Below are 21,092 nucleotides of genomic sequence, written 5' to 3'. Positions count from 1 at the left end.
ACTTTTTATACTGTATTCCACACTTATTCATTCATTCTGTCGGAGACTTTTAAATCAGTAAGTCATAGATGCCACATTCTGCCTTCTTTATTTTTATTCTAGAACATATACGCAGAAAACTGCATTAGATATATGTACAGTTAACAATGCTTTTAAGAAAAACAAGGTAACTAGACATACTTCATCCTTGCTTATTCATTCCATCTACAAACCTTGTCTGAAGTGTCTACTGTGTTTCAGGCACTGGGCTTGGGGCGACAAACACCAGGGGTGGAGAAGGTGGGCAGGGGAGACAGTCACAGAAATACGTCACTGCAAAGGCATTCGGTCGTTCCAAACAGGAGACCTACACAAAGTGCCACCTGCTCTTACTGACCCTTCACAGTAAGGTTAAAAGACGGGAGTTCTTTTTTTGTAATAGCTTAAACAGCAGATGAGAAAAGTGCCAAAGGGGAAGTAACTCATAATGAATCCATAAGCCAGTACAAGCCATAAGATCCTGTACATTTCCTACAGGTAGAATGAAGAATCTCAGAAGCAAAAGCAGTTATGGCTAACCTTATTACAAAAGCTACATTTGTTCTTTCCTGTTCACATGGATTAATTCATATAATGCTCCAAATAATCTTATAGGAAACCGGAGTTCTTATTAGCTTCATTGTATAGATGAGGAACCTGAGATTAGGGCAATTTAAATGGCAGACCCAGGTCCTACAGCTAATAAGTGAAACCAGCGTTCATCCCCTTGTCTTCTGACTACAAATTCTACTTCCTTTGCCCAGCCCCTAGACAGGAGTAACAGAAGAATAGCCTGAGGTTACACGCTAAAGCAAACATTCTTCTTTGCTCTTTTGAGGAAGGCAGAATTGCCTGACAAGCCTATAGAAAACTTCAGTGGCCCTCTGCCTGGGACCTCCCTGGGCAAGCAAGGAAGTAGTTCAGGGAGCGGTGTTGGGACCAAGAGGTCACTTGGGAACAAATCCGCCTACACCAAAGAAACCCCAAGGTCCCTCCAATTAATCTCTATGCTGGATCTTCCACAGAGTGGGCTCCTCCCCATGCCTACGGCTTTGCCTTTCTGTTACCTCTGCAGGCAGCAACATCGACCTCCTTCCCTCCAGCTTCTGCCCCTCAGTTCCTCTCAAACCTCCCTTAGGAGGAATTTTCCTTGAAAAGTCCCTCTGCAATCCAATTATGTCCCTTCGTTTGCTCCCTCACAGCCGTCTGCATTATCTCTGTTGTATCACCATCAACGCATTGTCTATGAGTGGCTCGTTTTATGCTTTATACTGTAAGCTTCGACCTTCCCATAAGCCATTATAAGTTCAAGGACAGCATTTCTTTCATTTATCTGTAACGACCTACAGAAGAGGGCTGTCAATAGAGTATATGCTTGGTACTTGTTGACAGATGGTCTGCTTCACCAATTGACTCACTGCCTGAGTGAATAAACAAATGCTCCATTTAAAGAGTGAAATGCTTTCCAGAGAAGAAGCAGTTAGGACGCAGAGAATTCAAAAGGAAAATGAAGGCCTCCTGGGTCCTTTTCACCTCTTCTGCCAAAGACCACACCCTTTGGACCTGGACCCTCCCCCTTCTCTTCTCTGTAGTGACCCTCCGCCCCACTCCCACTCCGGTCCAACAGAACCATTTTAAGTGCGTAAACTATTTTATTGTGGTGACTCTTCTGAGTGCAAGCTCCATGTAGACTAGGGAAAGATCATTATTCATCCACACCCGAGATAATTGGCTAACTAATAAATTGTAATGGCAGAGACTCAAATCAGACAACTGTCCCCTTGCGTGTGTGCCCCATACCCCACCGCCTGGGTTCCCAGGTGAAGCGGGGCCACCTGGGACCTTCCCCAGCTTCCCATTCACAGAGATAGATCTCTGGCTCTTCTGAGCTGCCTGCCGTCTGCATTTACGGTTCCCGGTCCACGTCCAATCACAAGCCTCCAAAACTGCCTTTTGCTCTTTACTACCTCTGACCTCCTGACCCCGTAGGTCTGACCTCAGTGGTTTGCCGGTATTTATGAGATTATTTCTACTTAGCAAATGATTTTAACTTGCAACACAATATGCAAAAGAAAAGGTTTGGAGTCAGACAAACCTGTTAAGAATTTATTTTACTAATTGTTGTCCTGTGGTTACTTGTAACCTTTTCAACTTCAGCTACCTTACCCCTAGAATGCACACAATACTTCCTAGTTGAGAGGATCACTGTGACAATTAAATGAGACAACATATTTAATTCCTCTAGCACACACAAAGTTCTCAATCAGTATTAGCTCCCCCACCCACCACCAATACAAGTGTTGTGAATACTGAGTTAGTATTTGTGAGTTGATGCTTGCAGAATACAGAACGGTGTCTGTCACTTAGCAGGTGAGTAAAAAATAGGTTTCCCTTTCTTTTCCCCCCAAGAATGAACTCCAGCATACCCAGGTTCCATATTGCCTTGTGCTTGCTTCCAGGCCAGGGCATCAGAATGTTATTTAAATCCACTTGCATTTCAGGAAAAGGGACATTTTTGCTGCTAGGCCAGATTGTAACTCTTTAATTCTCTTTTAAAAACGTATATCCATACATTTGAGGCTAGAATGGAGTTCATCCCGAATTTAGGCCTAGATAGAAAACTTGCCTCATTTGTCAGACAACAGGACAAGTGGGCACGGCTTTAGCCACTGCCCTCGAAGCACGGGCCAACACGAGACCTGAACTCATCGGGAGGAAGCTGGTCGATGCAATCTTATTAACCATGGCCTTTGGAAGTGGCCAAGCCATCTCAAACTCAGGGAGTCCTGTGCTGGTCAGATCCAAAGAATCTGGGGCCTCTTTCTAAGCTGAAGAGGAATGTTGACTTTCTGTTCAATGGGCCTCTTGGCCACCGCTCTCTAACCCAGAAAGTGCTAGGACACATGTCCTTCCACCAGGTTCCCAGGGTTGGTCCAGACACTAGGCATGGAACTAGACACCCAGGCTCTCGCAGGGCTGCCACGTCTATGGGCCGAAACCGATGGAAAAGACGCCACACATGCAGGTTAGCCTGGCAGCGTGCTGTCGTATTTAATGGAAACATTGCTGGTCTCCAGTTCCTGAGTTAACTCCAAAACACAGAAATGCCAACACGGCCCAGGCTGCTCTCCAAGCTCCATGTCTGCATCTGCCTATGGGTTTCTCTAAGCAGCCCACACGGGCACTTTGTCCTGAGTAAGAACACTCACAGAATAAAAACCCCAGAGATGCAGGGCTAGGAAAATGAAGTTTCCCTGAAGATGACCTTTGGGACCATGGTTTAAAGATTTGATGTTACTGCTGGGGATGGGCAACAACCCTCAGGCAGCTGCCATTCTCACAGGGGCCCTAGGCCTGCCCACTTGGTTGGCACAACTGGCCTTTCTTCACCTGCTCAGGCTAATGCCCAGGACACTTGTGGCAGGAGGCTGAATAAGACACGGTTCCCAAGACAAAAGGGAAACACAACCTGCCTCGAGCACCACCCGTAAATTACATCCAGCCCACATGGTCTGCGCTGCTGGGCCTGGTAGAGTTGCTGGTGGGATGTGTGATTTCTGGCACCAGGAGTCAGGAACCCATTTGATTTATTTAGACGTGGTGCCACCATTGGGTGGGTCTCCTAAGGTTTCTGTGGCTTTCCACTTCAGATTTTTCCTACACTCCACTCCCTAGAGCCCCTGCCAAGCCTGCCATACTTCAGCCTGGTCCAACCCAGCCCGAAGAATCTACTAATTAAAGGTTCTCTTTTGACATCTTTCATGTGGCAATTTAGGAAACTCCAAGGCAAGTCCTAATCTGAGGACTTCAGCCCAGGTGGTATCATCTGGTTTGAACACAGGCCTTTAACCCCAAGGCCATCGTGCACTAACCCATTCCAGAAGGTGTCAATCAAAAGCAGGAAGTAGGTTGGGCAAGTGTCCCTGGTCACCCCCAAATTCTACTCTTTAGTCTTCACATCTGCAGTCACTTTGGCCGTGGCTAAGTGGTTTTGTCTTCCCCTCATCCTCAGATTTCATACCCTGCTGTCCCCACCCAGCAACCCCTCAAATTGTAGCTGAGCTTCTCCTGGCCCTTAAAGCAAACAGGCCCATGGCACATGGCACCACTTCCTGTGGTGGCCTCCATCACCCTGGCCCTGCAGAAGCAGGGACAGGGGCCTCCTCGGCACCTACTCCCAGGCGGCCATGGCCACTCTCAGGGATTCAGGCACTCTAGCACGTGCTACTCACTGCTCCTGGGGAACGTCACCTGCACGTCAGCTCCGAAGGTGATGGAACCAGGCAGCTATTTGATCCTGAAAGCACAGGAATGATGAAAGTAACAGCAGATGTCTTCTATTGGGTAGTAATCTGGGAGCCATCTAATAAAGGGAGAGCTTCCAGGCCAGGGACAGCTGACTGGGAGAGGTTGCCTGAAGAACTGTGCTAAAAACTCCGGTGCTATCATTTGTTTCCCTAGCAAAGGATGCAGTGATCAGTTAGCAATGTCCTCCATCAGTGTGAGGAAGGAAAGTGGGAACACAGGGGCTACATATGTGCCATTCCTTCATGTAACTTCTAAAACCTCCTCCTTCCTAGATGACAGCATCCTCCCCACCCTGAGGGGAAGATGGTACAGGCAATATCTCAGATGCGCTTTCTGATTTTTCTGGGAGATAGTCCATTTCTCTTTATAAGATCCTAAAGCACTTCCCCATCTCACAAGTTTATTCAGTTCAGCAGCAATAGACCCTTTGCTCTCCATGCTAGACGCTGCTGACTCATCCTTCATCCCAGAGTTTCCGCTGTAGCCAACACTTCCCCTGGGACATCCTTGTTCCCAGGCTTATTCCCAAGGGTGCTGGACCACTGACCTTTCCTTCGGTTCTCATAGCCCTCCTGACCTTTATGTTTTGTACTGCCTTGATAGCTTATCCCCTTCTCTCATCTAAATTCTTCATTCCTCTCCATCCCATTGGGCCATTCATTCTAACCTCTCCACACACTAAAGGATGGACTTCTCTTCTAACTATATTTATCTGAGGATATTTTTGTGTATTTCATGAAGTCGACATTTACTGAGAACTCTCAGTGCCTATATGCCTATAGAACCTTATATCACATAGCGTACAAAAAACATCCCATCCCTGCCTGCTGCTTCCCACGATGGTATGCATTCCTATGTACTACCTACTGTGTATATTTATCACATCACTATGTCATTCCCTTCCCTTCAGTTTGAAAGCTTCTGCTACCAAGCCACAGACAGTATCATCACCTCCCCGCATCTAGCTTCTGCCCAGAGTCAGCCCTGAGTGTCTCCAGCCACTTCTGAGCCTTCTCATGCTTTTAGCCCCAAACAGTGTGCCCCGAGCCCCTCTGCCTTGGGAATCCACCCCATCTCTTACTTTCCCTCATTCCCCCTTGGTCTTCTCTTCTCCCCTTCCTTGTTTGGTCAGAGGCACCAGCATGAATAAATGTCTTTCCCAAGGAAAATATTTTTTGGCTCTAAGAAATCATTTTTCAGCACGAATAACATAACTCTCCATTTTTTTACTTTTGTCCATTTGTAAGCAATCGCTTCAGCAGCAGTAGGTTGTTTGGGAGCAGCCAGGAAAGTGAGCTCTGGCCCACGTGCCCATGACTAAAGAAAGTCAGACAGCAGGCCCAAAGGCAGCAGCATAAACTCCCTACTTCCGATGTTTTTCCTTTCCATTTGGTTTCCATGGGACCCTGCCTTAGGAATGGGGACTACTTACAAAAGTAGGAAACCAAATTTCAGGCTGGCAAAAAAAGGAAAGCATTAAGAAATGCACAGGCTCCAGGGCCTAGAACTTGGGCTGCCTGACATTTTCAGAAACCCAGCTCAAGACTAATAGGGAGAGTGCCCGCTGACTATCGTTTCTACCTGAGCGTGCTCCTTAATAGGTATCAAAACCAAGAAGGGGGCACCTTTAGGGCTTGGAAGTGTTTTCCACTCAGGTCACAGCCCAGAACTGCAATGTCGTGTTCTGGGGACTTAGACTGAGAAACTCCTCTCTTTTCAGGGTCTTTGGGTGTGTTTGGGTCTTTTTTTGTTTGTTTTGCTTTGTTTTGTTTGAAATTTTATACCATCCTATGATGCTTTATTTGCTCTCCTTTAGGTTTTAAACAGTCCTGTGACTCAGCAAGCCAGCAGGCTTTTCTGAGTCATCTATATTTTCTGGGACTCCACATTGGTTCCTGTGATTGAAATTCACTAAAAGAAAACAGCTAAGAGCTAAAAATGGGAATGGGAAGTCAGAGCTCCTCGGGGCCTACACTTTAGTGAGCAGCTGAGGCCATCAGACTAAACAAAGCTGGCGAGAAGGTACAATTTATCTTCCCTTTCAAGCTCAGATCCCTCTGATTCTGGCACCAACCTGAGACACCATCTTATGTCTCCCATCTTTGCAGGACCTGTTAGTTAACTGTCAACAAATCATGGGATTTTTCTCTGCTCACCCGAAACTAGTGATGTTTTCAAAAATATTTGCATTTTTATGACAGCTTCTTGGCATTCATCTCTCGCGGTGGGCTCTGAAGCGTGGTGACATGTAGTGCAGGGAAGACAGTGTTACATTTGTAAAATCACACTAGATGAGGGATGAACCTGCCTGGGAGCATGGTGATGGGGGGAGGGAGAGCAATAGAGAGACGCTTCACTTCCCCTATGAAGTCATAATATGCTATATCGAAAAGAAAAACAAAACAAGAAGCCTTTAAAATATTTATTCATTCATCCAAAAGACATTTGACTGAGTTCTTCCTATGTGCCAGGTACTATTCACATGCTAGAATCCTCGCAGCAGACAAAACTTGACAAAAATTTCTGCCTTCGTGGAGCTTATAAATTCCAGAAACAGTTTTAGAACATATGAATAAATGAAGTAAATGATGCAAATGGTATATAAAATTCATGGTTCTTTTTTTCCGTGATACTATAAAGAAAACCCAAAGTTCTGGACAAGGTGGGCATTCACAAGAGCACCACTTCATGGTTAAATCTACTGCCACCCAGTCATTGTGATGTCCACTACCTACCCCGCCCCTCAATCATGCAGACCTTCCCGGAAAAACTGATTGGAGAGCAGAACTGGGCGATTTTTACCCCTACAATCATCTCTTAATTGAGTCTCAGCTTCCTCATCTGTGAAATGAAATTATGACCAGGGATCATGGAGAAGTTTAAGTAAGTTAACACAGGCATGCCTTGGAGATACTGCAGATAATTGCAACAAAGTGAATATCACAAAAAAGCAAGTCACAAATGTTTTGGGTTTCTCAGTGCATATAAAAGTTTTGTTTGTAATAGCATCATGTCTAAAAAGATAATGTACATACCTTAATTTAAAAATGCCTTATTGCTAAAAAATGCTAATCCTCTGAGGTGCTGGTGGAGGATCTTGCCTCAGAGTTGATGGCTGCTGGTGACAGGGCGGTGTTTGATGAGGGAGGGAGTGGCTGCGGAAATTTCTTAAATTCTTAAAATGAGACAATAATGACATTTGCCCATTGACTGATTCTTCCTTTCAGGAACAGTTTCTCTGTAGCATGTGATGCTCTTTGACAGCGTTTTACCCACAGTGGAACTTTTTCAAAATTTGAGCCAATCATCTCAAACCCTACTCCTGCTTTTTCAACTAAGTTTTGTAACATGCTAAATATTTTATCGTCGTCTCAACAGTCTTCACAGCCTCTTCACCAAGAGTAGATTCTATCTCAAAAAACCCCTTTCCTTGCTCATTCATAAAAAGCAACTCCCCATCCATTAAAGCTTTATCATACAATTGCAGCAATTAAGTTGCATCTTCGGGCGCTACTTCTAATTCTAGTTCTCTTGCTGTTTCCACCACATCTACAGTGACTTCCCCCAATAAAGTGATCAATCCCTCATCAATGTCTTCGAAACTCTTGTTAATGTTGGTATTTTGACCTCTTCCCATGAATCATAAATGTTTGTATTGGCACCTGGAATGATGAATTCTTTCTAGAAGGTTTTCCATTTACTTTATTCAGATCCATCAGAGGAATTACTATCTATGGCAACTATAGCTTTATGAAATGTACTTATTAAATAAGACTGGGAAATCAAAATTACTCTCTGATCCAAGGGCTACAGAATGGAAGTTGTGTTAACAGACATGAAATCAACATTAATCTAGTTGTACATCTCCTTCAGAGATCTGGGGTAACTAAATGTATTGTCGGTTAGCAGTAATATTTTTTTCATTTATTTTTGGAGAGAGGGGAGGGGAGGAAGAAAGAGAGGGAGAGAAATATCAATGTGGGAGAGAAACATCAATTGGTTGCCTCTTGCATGCACCCCAACTAGGCACCAGCCCTCAACGCAATCATGTGCCCTGACAGGGAATCAAACCAGTGACCTTTTCATTTTGTGGGATGATGCCCAACCAACTGAACCACACAGGTCAGGGCATGAGCAGTAATATTTTGAAAAGAATCTTTTTTTTCTGAGTACTAGGTCTCAACAGTGGGCTTAATTTTCAGTAAACCATCTTGTAAACAGTTGTTGTATCATCCAGCCTTTGTTGTTCTATTTATAGAGCACAGGCTGAGTAGATTTAGCCTAATTTTAAGAGCCCTAGAATTTTCAGAATGGTAAAGGGGCACTTGCTTCAACTTAAACTCACCAGCTGCATTAGCCTCTAACAGGTAAGTCAGCCTGTCCTTTGAAGCTTTGAGGCCAGGTATTGACTTCTCCTCTCCAGCTGCAAAAGCATAGATGGCATCTTTTTCCAATAAAAGGCTGTTTTGTTGCATTGAAAATCTGTTGTTTAGTGTAGCCACTTTCATTAATTATCTTAGCTAGATCTTCTAGATAATTTTGCTACAGCTTCTACATCAGCACTTACTACTTGTCCTTGTACTTTTATGTCACAGGGATGGATTCTTCTCTTAAACCAACCTCTGCTAGCTTCACACTTTTCTTCCTCAGCTTCCTCACCTCTCTCAGCCTTCATAGAATTGAAGAAATTTGGGGACTTGCTCTGCATTAGGCTTTGGCTTGAGGGGATGTCGTGGCTGGTTTGCTCTTATCCAGACCACTAAAACTTTCTCCCCATCAGCAGTAAGGCTGTTTCACTTTCTTACCATCCGTGTGTTTACTAGAGTAGCACTTTTCATTTCCTTCACGAACTTTTCCTTTGCATTCACAACTTGGCTAATTGTCTGGCACAAAAGGCCTAGATTTGGGCCTATCTTGGCTTTCAACATGCTTTCCTTAGTAAGCTTAATCACTGCTAGCTTTTGATTTAAAGTGAGAGACGGGCTCATTATCTCATTAGCAAGGTGAGCTGTCGGTCACTCCTGTGCTGCACTGCCCTGCTCTTGCTACCGCACCCCATGTGTGTGAGAGCCTGGCGTGCGAGAAAGAGCTGTTTTCTAACTCCTGAGAGGGAAAATGAGGTGGAGACAGCTCTCCAGTAAATAAAAAGGGGTTCATTACCTTCATGGGTGACCCCAAACTGGAGTGGAACCTGACCTGTTAGTACAACCCCAAAGGAGCTGGATGTGGGCTCTAAACAAGCAGAATGGGGTTGGACACGAGTAGGTCTGAGATGGAGCCTGGGGTCTCACCCTTCAGCTGCCCTCTCTGCGGACTCTCAGTCTCCCCCTCCACAAGGCAGCTGTGAAGTCTCCCTAGGCTTCCAGGAATTACTTTGCCTCTGCCCTCAGACTATGGGCATCATCGGCCATCTCACCTTGGCCTTCCTGAGCAGACACTTAGGATGCTTATTGCCAGGATTATGGCCATCACACTAATGTTCATCCACCTGAGGTCACCACCATCGAAGAACCCCAATTCCAGAATATGGCTCCACGGTAACAGGGGGAAAACCAACACCATGTTGCTGACGATAAGCCCATAGCACTGCAGGCCCCCAGTGCTTTTTAAATCACCAAGAGTATTACACACTCCAGTGTAACTTCCCCATAATGTGTACTTCATTATATTCAAGTCTTTGAAAACTGGTGACTTGTGTATGATATCACGCTGTCACCAAATTTCTTAGCAAGACCTTCCAGATTCTCTGCAAAATGATCCTTCCTGGGATTGTCTCTTCTGTGCACCCCATGCCATTTCTGCTCCCCTGCCCAGGCCTCTCCCTACCTTAGGGAAGATCCAGTGGAGTTTTCAGCTGACTGTCAGTTTATCCGGGACCTACTGCTATAACAGTGTCGTAGGAGCTGACAAACCTCTACATGTCCTTCCCACACAGCTGTCCATTCAGGTTGTCAGCTCTACAAGAAAGCAGAGCCTGGGAGAGGAAGGGCCATGAACCCTCCCCTTCACTGCAACTTTTAGAGCAACCTTCCATCCTATCCTCCTACCCCTGCCACCACTGGTTGGTGGGAGCCTTCTTGTCTCCTCTGTGGGAGGCAATTTGGCGATCCCACAGGCAGACTCCAATGTGGTCTCCATGCAGCTTCTCTCTTCCCCAACTCTATTCCAGAGAGACTCGTTCACTCTAGAGGAATTACTTTGTTATTCTGTTATTCTGTGATGCAGTGAAAGTCATATAGTACATGTTAAAATGAGCACCAACCAGGGGCAGGGGAGAGGTATGGAGCATGTCCCTCAGCTCCTGGTTAATGTCCCTTGTGCATCAGGGCTCATCTGTCCAAGTCTCTCACAGACCAGTTCCAGGACCCCCTGCTCCAGGTCTGCAGTGTGGAGGGCAGATGTGGAGCCAGAACTGAGCTGTGCCCACTTGCCTCCGACGGAAAAGGGTGGGGTGCCTTTGTGTGCCTCACCATTCAGACATTCTTTACAGTGCTATTTTTATCAACAGTAATCACTAAATTGGTGTCAGATGGGCTGGTCCAGTTCCTCCCCCTGAGGCTAGGTTATGGGATTCCGTGGGTTTTTTCCAGGCAGGAGATGTGTTATGTGGCCCACATGAGTGCATCTCTGGTGCCCCAGGCCTCAGGGTAAAGCCCTGTAGCCCTGGACTGTGTTCCTGTGGCAAGAAGAGTGAGACTCATCATCACTCCCAGTTCGTTCTGGACCTGACTCATTTAGTAGACACATGTTGAGCACATTCTACATACCAGCCATAAAACAAGACACCAAGGATTCACCAAAAAATTATTCTCTCCACCCCCAAAGAAACTTGTGTTTCACCAGAAAGAATTGTCATGTAAAGTGACAGTGTCTGCGGGCTGTGCATGTTATAGAAGCATCGATAGGTACTTAGTGGAGGGAGGATTTATTCTGTCTGGGCCTCAGGAAAAGCTTCGTGGAGGTGGTAATACTCAGCCAGGGCTGGAAAGGTAAGTAGAGTTAAGTGGACAAAGAACACATGGACAAAGGAACTACTAAGGACAGAGGCATAAAAATGACTGTGGATCGTCCCAAATCCATCTGTGAATTCAGCTCTCACCTGGAGAGTCCTAAGCACACACCTGCATTGGCCCTCACCCTAGGAGGCATAAGGAAGAGAGCCTCGATGCAGAAATGTCACCTGCATGTCTCCAAGGGCCCTGGCCCTTCTGACATGGGTTTCAGAGGGTGGTCCCTGCGCAGAGCCCAGCAGTGAAGGTTAGTCTGCAGTGGCAATAGCGTTACAGGAGGTTGAAGTTAGACATGAACTAGGGACCTCCACCTCTGTCCACTCGTGGGCCTTGCGGCTGAGAAGCTAAGTCCTGAGTAAGACCGGAGGTCCCTTGTTAGCCCCAGGAAACAAGGATAGGTTGTTCTATGGAGACAAATAGCAGAACTATCTAGATTCTAAGTCTTTCATTCTGAATTATACCTTTTTTTAACTAAATGCCTGGGAATTCAGGGTGAAATTTAACAGAAGACCAACATGGGGAATAACAGGAAGACAGGGAGAAACAGGGCACGGAGTGAGTGGTGGCAGAAAGTGCATTTGCAGATGTTCCTGGCGATCGAGGGCTTGGCACTCTGGTTTTCATTTCCTTTGACCAGACTTTCCAAACCCCACCCCCCACAAGTCACATGGACGTGCAGGCACAGCCCCACAGGGTGCAGCGGGTGTCACTGTGGCTGGAACGACCTCCTCCCAGTCGGCAGCCAGCTGGAAGAGCCTGGGGCCACCTGTCTGGCCGGACCCTCTCTACTGTGGGCCTCTTGGAGCCAGGGCTGGCTTTGCGGTCTGAGTAAAGTGACAATGCAATTAATGGGAACCCGATGCTGGGACTGAGGCCTTTTCCCCGTGTCTCCAACAGGGATGAGAGAGGAGATGTCATTAGGACGCCAGGAGGCTTTTGAAATCTTCAAGAGGGACCACGCTGACAGCGTTACCATCGAAGACAACAAGCAGATTCTGAAACAGAGGTAAGGCTGGTTAGGGACCCACTGGTCCTCCAAGGGTTAGCCGGGCCAGCAAGAGGAGTCTTGCTTCTGTCCTCTCTAAACTGCCCAGCCGAACTCCTGAAAGGAAGGCATGGCCTGTACTCAGTTTCACAGTGAGTTACACCCAGCCCGGTCCTGTTCCCTTTCAGGTGTGTAAGCATCATCATCCTAGTACTGCTGGGTAAGTAATGCCAGGGGCTCTGATTGGCGGCACTGACTCTCCACACAGGACTCACATTGTACATTCATTCTCATCAGCTTGGGACTCTAGCAACATCTCACTATTCCAAAGGCAGGGGAAAAAGATGTGCTAGTTGGTGGTCCTGCACAACTCCACAGAAAGCGCACACATGCACATCTTGTTACCCACGAGCCTTGGGGGCGTTCTCCAGGCCGGAAGCCAAGCAGGCAGCATCGTCTCCTGACCGTGTGGAGCCAGGCTGTGTTATGTATGAGTCCTTTAGAGTAAACCTGCTATCTGCTTCAGGTAACCCATGAATTAGATGCATACCTCAACCCACTGCAAACAGAATGACTCCCACACATATGGGTCCAGAGCTCGGAAGAGAGTTCTAGACTGTGAACTCTTTTGTGTCACATGTGACTCTGGACCTCAACATACAGTGTATTTTCAAAAACTATTTGTTGAATTAAAATGAGATCCAGGATTGAGAGTCATATGCTTGTAAATGACAATTCAAGAATGCATGAGAAGTGGGTTAGCTCTCTCAGGAAAATGACCAGGGAAAGCTCTGAAGGGCAGGGAGGGGAAGAGCAGGGCCTGAGAAGAAGCAGAGAGAAAAGAAGAGGGAGAACCAGGAGAAAATACTGTCCTAACAGCAGAGAGGGGGGACTGCTCCAAGAAGCCGCATGTTGTCAGTGGTGGCAGATGCTACCAAGAGATCAGCAGGTGGAGCTGGAAGCGCACATGGACTTGGCACCTGGAGGAGCAGGGATTGGAGTGCTGGGACTGACAAAGCAAGTCAGAAGAAATGGAGCAAACAATGTGTTCAAAAAGTTTATGATAGCTAAAAACATTTCCATAAAGAAAAAAGGAGGTAGCTTGAGGAGAAGGGAAGTCTGTTTGAGACTCATCCAAGACTGTAGGCCACAGAAGCAAACCAGTGAGAAGAGAGAGATCAAGAGAGAAGCAAGCAAAAGACTGCCACAGCAAGGCTTCTGGGAGTGGGGAGTCAGGAGTCGGTCGGAGGGAATCACGGTCAGGGCCACCAGGCCTGGGAGGAGGCCTGAGTAGAACAGCAAAGCAAGATGTGGCTGACATCAATGCAATTACAAGCAGAAGGAGAAAATTAAAGGTGACCTCTATTTTTCTCCGTGCAGATGGTGATGAAGGTTCAGTACAGCTGCCACGGGGGGTGGGAGAGAAGGCAGACTGGGAAAACAGAGAGGAACGCGATCAGCTGAGGGCCCAGTTTCCACCTTAACCAGCAGCTTTTACACTTGCTGGGGAGGTTGGTGGGACCTTGGATTGACAGGAGTGCGGTGAAGGTGCAGCCCCTCTTAGTCCAAAGAAGTGTATGCGCCCCAGTGACCCAGCAATTCTCCTTCCGGCTGTATCTCCCAAGAAGTTCTCATGGCTCGGAAGGAGACATATACGAAGATGCCTGCGGCAGGTCTGTTGGTGGCCAAGGAGATCTGGAAACCCTCTGGGTGTCCATCCCTGGGAAAGTGGAGAGGTGAAACACTGGGAGAGCCTCCGTGGGGTCAGATGCAGCCTGTGGGAGCAATGGGTTAACGTGCTACCAAGGATAGTCCTAGGAACACACAATTTATGTAAATTATAAATATAGTCACACACCCAAACAAAAATAGTCAAACGGAAAGATAAACTTCAGCATTCTTTAACCATAAGGATGGTTCCCTCTGTGGGGGGACGTAGTGGGACCAAGACTCGGGGATATGAATGAGTAAATAAATAAACGAAGAAAACAAGGGGTGGGAGTGGAGAACGAAGTGAAGCTGGTGAAGGCTGAGAGCCCTCTCCCTAGCAAGATGGACACACGCACATCCACACCCATTTTGGCATATAAATCAGGGGTTTCACACACCGTCCATGGCTGCTCCATGCTGAAGGCCAAGTATTTTTCGTAGAGTCAGTGGGATGTGTTGAAGCAGGATGCTTTGTCTGTCTGAAGATAAGCACGTCAAGCTGGATGACAGCTGCTTCATCCAGTAACAACTTCCAAAGAGCCCTTAGCTGTGTCCCTGTCTGAGGTGTCATTGCTCGCGCCAGTGCCTATAACCTGGCTCCATGGAGCTTGTAAAAGCCGCCAACACCTTGGCCTGCCTCCCCAGGCAATCTAACTCAATTAGATAGAGCCTGAGCATCCACTTGTTTAAAGGCTCTAACATGCAACCAGGTTTGAAAACCTCTGCCTAGGCAGTGTCCAGAGACCTCGAGATCCAGAACCTCTGAGGTAGGATCTCAAAACCTCCACAGGTTAAACCAGTTGCCAAGTGACTCTCTTCCACACTCAAGCTTAAGACCCATTGGCTTAAAAAGACATACTACTTCATCTCTCTTATTCTAAAATCGGCATGCATGTTTCCTGGTCCTGGTTTGTACGCTTGGGTCTAATTAGGTCTGTTTCCAGCAGGGGGTGGGGGTGGGGTCGGGTGGGGGAGGGGCAGAGATGAAGATGTTGTGGTCTTTTGAAGCCTCCTACTACAGAGCTCACTAAAGTCTGGTAGAGTTCTGACAACCCATGTGACAAATGCGCTTTTGGGTTTAAACACATCTCAATCACACAGGCTGGGCTGGTCATACTGGTGGTCCCATCTTCCCCGAGGCCATTGAGTGAGGGAATTAATGAAACTCACACAAAGCTTTCCTCTGGAAAGAGCTTTTCCTGGCAGTAAATCAGTCTTTTTAAGTCAAATGAAAAGTTGGGAGATCTGCCCACATTTTAAAAAAATGTCACATCTGTTTAAAGTTACTATAACAAATGATCGCTAGAGGAATATTTGGTACGGGGGAGTTTAACAGAGGACCTACCGCTTTCTCAGGGAGGAGCTTTCATTTGCATTCATGAAGCATATTCAATTATTATAGATGACATGCTCATGACTGCTTAAAGAACAGGACTAAAGAAAATGTTTTTACATGAAAACGGATAACTGTGAACCAGTGTTCCCACAGAAGGCATCAAAATGAGGTCCCACACATACTTATAGGGATGACCTCCACACCGCCCTTACTTTAGGAACTGGTCCACCATAGCCCGGATTCCCTCCGCATGTTTGCTCCCATTCCCTCCTATTCCCTCCCATTCCCTCCAGAGAGCAGGAGCATCAAGGGACCATCTTGGGGAGGACTGGCTGGTCTTAGGAATACAGATATGCGCCAGTGGAGTTTCCTCAGCATGGCATTGAACCGCTATTTCCTGGCTCCACCGACTACCCAGTCTCACCGTTGTAGTAGTCCTCAACAACCAGGACATAGTGGCCTGGCTTGCCGTTTTATCCCTACTTCCATATCACAGAACTCTTGTCACTCAATGCTTCTAGCGTTGTGACATCATGTTGGCCAAGTCCATGAAAGAGGGACTCAGAATGAATTGCCTCCACACCTGAGCCTTGGGCCAGCTCAGCCTCTCTAGCCCATGGTAATCAAGTTCTAAGCCCAAGTATAGGGATCCCTTCTGACTCCCCCAGCTGCCCAGGAGTGTAAGACTTGATGTAGACTTGCAGGAGGGGATGATCAGTGGCTTACACGTCCATGTTACTTAACAGAAGGGTTCTCTTCCTCGTCTTACCTGTACCCTTTGCTGCCCTCACAGGTGATTTCTAGCTTTTCCCAGCTCTGGCTTCCAGTTGGGGAAAGCCTGCCTGTTATAACAAAGATGTTGGCATGTTAATAGGATGTTTGCCCTTCCCTGAATTAGAGCTGATTTTTCAGTATGAGACAACTGTGATTGAAAATCCCTGCATTTTCAGGCATGGCTCACACTCATAGGATATAATAATGTGAAGTGCGTCTAGAAACCTCACGTGCCCAGCACCACACAGCTAACTCTTTTGTGCCAGATCTTTCATACAAACTGAACTGTCACTCAAAGAGTGCCATTAAATAACAAAAGAAGGAAAAACGGGGAGATTAACTGCAGTTGGAAAGAAGTCCTTGATAACATGAAATAAACCAAGAAAAGCTTCCCTTTACTCAGCTGGATCCTTCAGACTAGACTCTAAACCCAACAAATCTCATAGCGCCATCTGGAAATAACACATGTGACAAATGGGAGTTCTCTGGTTCCTATTAGACTTCAATTTTAACCTTTATTATTTTTCCATTTGTTTTTTGCATTTACACCTGTCTCCTGAACTAGAATTATAAACTCCGAGAGCAGAGATTAGATTAGAAATCTTCTCAGCCGCCCTACAGTTATTAAGACATTGCTGGCCTCAAAAATTATACTCAAAAACACTGTTTTGTTTCAGAATGACAATTTGGAATTGACTTTGGGAAATCTTAGCAGTCAAGAAAACTGCTTGATTGTGCTGTATCTTTCTAGAAGTAGGACAATGGAGCAACAGACTTCTTGAGAGTCAGGGAAGGAACTTCTCAACAGGTAACAAGACAGCAGCCATCTTGAAGCAGATGTGAGATGAAATAGAACAGTAACATCCTATTTCTAAAAGTGTAAGGGAAATGTAAGGTGCATTTTCGTTGCAATAAAGCAGAGGCACCAAGGTACCATGTCAGGGACAGGTCTACAGAGAAGGCAATGGCATAGGTACAGGACCAGTCTTCTCTCTTCCTCTCTGATGGGGAAAAGAATTAAATATTCACTCTACAAATAATCAACATATTAAGTTCATCACCCTCGACAAAAAGACTAGGAAAGATGTTGTAGGAGCCCCCTTGCCTTCCAATGGCGTGTTTGCTCTACTGGCCTAAAGAAACTGTCCAAGCTGACATGACAAAGAGCATGACTGCAGAGTCCCTTAGAGAGCAAGTGGCTTTGAACACTAGCCCCTCTGTGGCCCTGGGTTAAAGCAGCTGCTGCCCAGGGCCCCCAGTAAACTATCTGTGGTTCTTCATCAGGCCTCCTCAGTTGCTCCCCCGGTGATGATGTCTCTCTCTGCCAGACACACACTAAGGCAAGATGAGATTCTGCCAGGGGCTGGTCCGGGAAGTTACATGAATTTCTAACTCAATCCCCCATCCTTTGTATTCCCTGTGAAGATGAGACACTTTGAAACTGTCTTGCATGTCCTTGACCATTGACTTGCAAGGATCCCATCATTGGTTTGCTGCCAAGATGATGCCCGTCCACTTTTGTCTGTGGTGACTGCTTCCAACATGCAATCCCACCCCTGGGGTTCCTACAGGGCCAGATAGCGGTCATGATTCACAACCCCAAAGCACACTTGTACATGAACTTTTCTCATCATCCTGGCCCTGAGAGGTGTCTCATTCTCATCTAGAAATGGGGACTCTGAGATCCAGCTGCTAAGAGGGAGAATGGTTGTTGGCATCCAGGTGTCTGACTCCCCATCCTGCGCCCCCCACATCACAAACATTGCTCACCCATGTGCTCCTTCTTTTACTCTATAGAATTTATAGAATTCTTACTAAGTATGAGCCCCTGCCCTAAGCTCTGGGGATATAAGACTGAATTAAACAGATGTGGTCGCTCTCCTCATGACATTTAGGGTATCAAAAGGGAAACGAGCCGGTAAACAAGCAATCCCAATACAGTGCACTCTCTGCCTGTGGTGACAAGTTTGGAGTGCTGCAGAGCACACAGGTGACACCGACTGCAGACTCACATGGCCCTGGAACACTGTCCACAGGAAGAGGCATCTCAGCTGAAACTGAAGTGGTCAGTAGAAATTAGCCAGATCAAGAAGAGGGGGTCCTAGCCAAGGGAGCAGCACGAAAGTGAGAGAAAGTGTGAACTCCGTTTGAACTGAAAGCACTTCAGGCCTCCTGGAAGGACAGAGGCGTGTGTGCCAGGGAAGATCTGGGGAAATCGGCAGGAGCCGGCTGCTGGTGGAGGCCGCCTTGCCATGTTAAGGAATCTGCGCTATGTCCTGACATCACTGGGGAGCCCTTGAAGAGTTTTAAGCAGGAGAATAACAGGGTCAAGTGTGCTTTTAAGGTAAAGGTTCACTTAGGCTAAAATGTGGAAAGACAAGTAGTGTGAATGCAGGGAGCCAAGCAAGCAGTCGTTAGAGTAATCTGGGAAAGAGATGACAGCTTCTTCTACAAGGCCAAGTAGAATAAAGCCAACTGGAATGTTATGGTAGATAGTGAGGGTGGAGAATAGATGAGACTCCAGGACTGAGTGGAGGGGCTAATGGAGACAGGAGCAAGGGCTGGTGTGCAGGTTATTGGCATGAGCACGTGGGTGCACGTTTGCGCCCTGCAATGAGATGAGAAAAGATGGGAGGGAGGAGGAAGTCTTTAAGGAAGGCAGTCAGTTCTACTCTGGAAACAACGAATTTTAATTATTTGCAGGGCAGCCAATAAGCAGCTGGATGAGGGTCAGGAAATAAAGCAGGGCTGAGGTAGAGATTACAGATGAGGCACTAGCATGAGGACAGGGTTAGGATGAAACCTACAGAAGAAGACCCAGAAGAGGAGGCAGACAGAGCAGCTAGGGGGAGCCAAGTGATATGACACAGAAGCCAATGGAAGAGAATTGCACTCTGGGGACCATGGCCAGCGTGGTGCCAGGCACAAAGTGGATGCAATTGGCTCTGTGAAGGCTGGATGTCATGGGAAGCCAGGTGTGAAAGAACAGCGAGACACTGCATCCCTTCTCCCTTCCAAACCCAGGCCTCGTCCCAAGGTACAGGTGTTTCTATTTGGTGAATGGGACAGCCTGCCGGCCCCACACTGGACCTGTCCCCAGCAGCGCTGCACTCTCCAACGTGAGCACACAGCCAGGGACTCCCTGATGGGAACACTTTGGCCCCAGCAGTGAGACCCTAGGGGCTCACAGGAGGTTCTGGCTGAGTCCCAGAGCCTTTTACCTGGTCCCCCTCAAGGGCCTCCCCAGAAGGCCACACCTCCTCAGCAGTGAGCAGCAGCTTAGGGCATTTATTGGGGGAGGGAGGGGAATGGAGGCAGGTGCGCTAGGGAAAATCATCACAGGTTCCCCGCCTTGGCCATAGGTTGGCTCCCTGAGCCACATCGATAACGGGAATGTGCGTCTTTTAGAAGGGCAGGAGTCGAAGACTCTTGTCAGCACAGTCTGGATGAGCAGAACTCAGCCTGGGGTCCTTGTGGGGCCAGGTGGGCAAGGAAGAACGAGGGCATGGCAGCCTGGGGGTTACCCTCTTTCTCGGCTCTTTGGTAGCTTTCTTTCCCTTTTTTTCTCCCCCAGGGCTGGGATTCCTTAAGAAAAAGTTTGTCCTGACAACCAAGGATCAGGAACACATGTGGGTGGGGTGGCCTGGAGTGGTGACAACTATGGAGTAAAGGGAAAATGGTCTCATGGAGACAGGACAGCCCTCAGCCACACCTCTTCAATGGGTAGTCCTTCTTAGCTTGGCACTGGGCAGCAGAGAGGAAGCTGGAACAGCTTACAGGGTCCCCCACCATGTCTGCCAGACCTGGGCAGCTCTTCGGAGAGAATGGACCACGGCGCCAAGCAGCTCCCCCTGCCATGCCTGCAGCACTGCCATGGTGGTGGTGCGGTCGCCGGGGGCCTCACCCCAGGCCTGTCAGGGCCTCTCTGAGCAGTGCTGCTACGGAGGCCGCCTATTTTGCCTCAAGTACCTTCGTCTTCTATCTCCACTCAGCTGTCTCCCAGTGCTGACGTGAATTTCAGCAGCTTTGCAGCCTTGCTGTTGCATTTTCATAAAGCTAGTTTCCATACTCTACAGATCTGGCAGGAAGAGGACTCACTCACTGAGCAATGAAGGACTATCAAATCCCATGAAATCCCAGGCACTGGAGACGGACAGGGTGGCCGTCAGACAGTTCTAGTCGCCCCACGTGGCAGAAACCACGCACGAAGATTGTCCTCATCTTCGGAGGACAAACCTCAGGTGATGGCTGCCCAGCAGACGAAGCCGGTGCAAGCCCACTGAGCCCAACACAGTGACCTACACGTCGTAGGAGTGTGTACTGAGCCAAATTCAGTCCGCATGGCATCGACAGAAACTGCACTCCTCTCCAGGAGGTGACAGGCCCGAACTGGAGAGAGAGCATGCGCAATCTTTGATGAGCCTGAATACCCTTAAGGAGGGAGCCAAGGGTGGAGTTCCAAGAAACCTAACATTGAGGGAAAATTTGGTCCCCTTCGCTGGAAACTTCCCCTGTCTGTAGTCGCAGGCCAAGGAAGCCGATTTGGAAAATAGTAGTGACATAATTCACACTTCTTTTCCTCAAGCACAGAGCAGCCCTGGCACCCTGGCCTCTGCTCATACTGCTCCCCTGCCTGAAATGCCCTCCTCTCTCTACTTCCTCTAACAAAAACCTGTGCACCTAAAGCAGTTATGGGTAAACAAGACATCTGGGTCTTACCGGGTTCCAGAAAGATTTGAGAGGCAGGAGAGGATGGGGAGAGAGGAGATAACTGAAATCAAACTGGCTAAGTGTTGACAATTAATGACATATGGTGGTGGGAGTGTGAGGGTTCCTTCTGTGCTTCTACGTTGTGTCTATTTGGAAATTTCCATAATAAAGGTTTTCTTAAAAATTCTATGCACCATAAAACCCAGGTCAGTCCTACCTTGTACATGAGCTTTCCTGACTC

At 47.4% G+C, this 21,092-nt stretch overlaps 1 protein-coding gene across 5 annotated transcripts in view; it reads left to right on the top strand.

Annotated features, from left to right (window-relative positions):
• KIF6 (kinesin family member 6) overlaps positions 1-21,092 on the top strand; it is a 369,273-nt gene that overhangs the window by 266,399 nt on the left and 81,782 nt on the right. For all 5 annotated transcript variants that reach the window (XM_053914011.1, XM_053914012.1, XM_053914009.1 and 2 more), the window contains one exon: positions 12,234-12,342. In XM_053914011.1, coding sequence (XP_053769986.1) covers positions 12,234-12,342 — 109 coding nt within the window. The remainder of the gene's footprint in view (positions 1-12,233; positions 12,343-21,092) is intronic.

This window comes from Desmodus rotundus, chromosome 11, assembly GCF_022682495.2.
Source record: "Desmodus rotundus isolate HL8 chromosome 11, HLdesRot8A.1, whole genome shotgun sequence".
Classification (NCBI taxonomy): Eukaryota; Metazoa; Chordata; class Mammalia; order Chiroptera; family Phyllostomidae; genus Desmodus; species Desmodus rotundus.
Note: the sequence above shows the minus strand (reverse complement) of the source record. Positions and strands in the feature narration are given on the sequence as shown.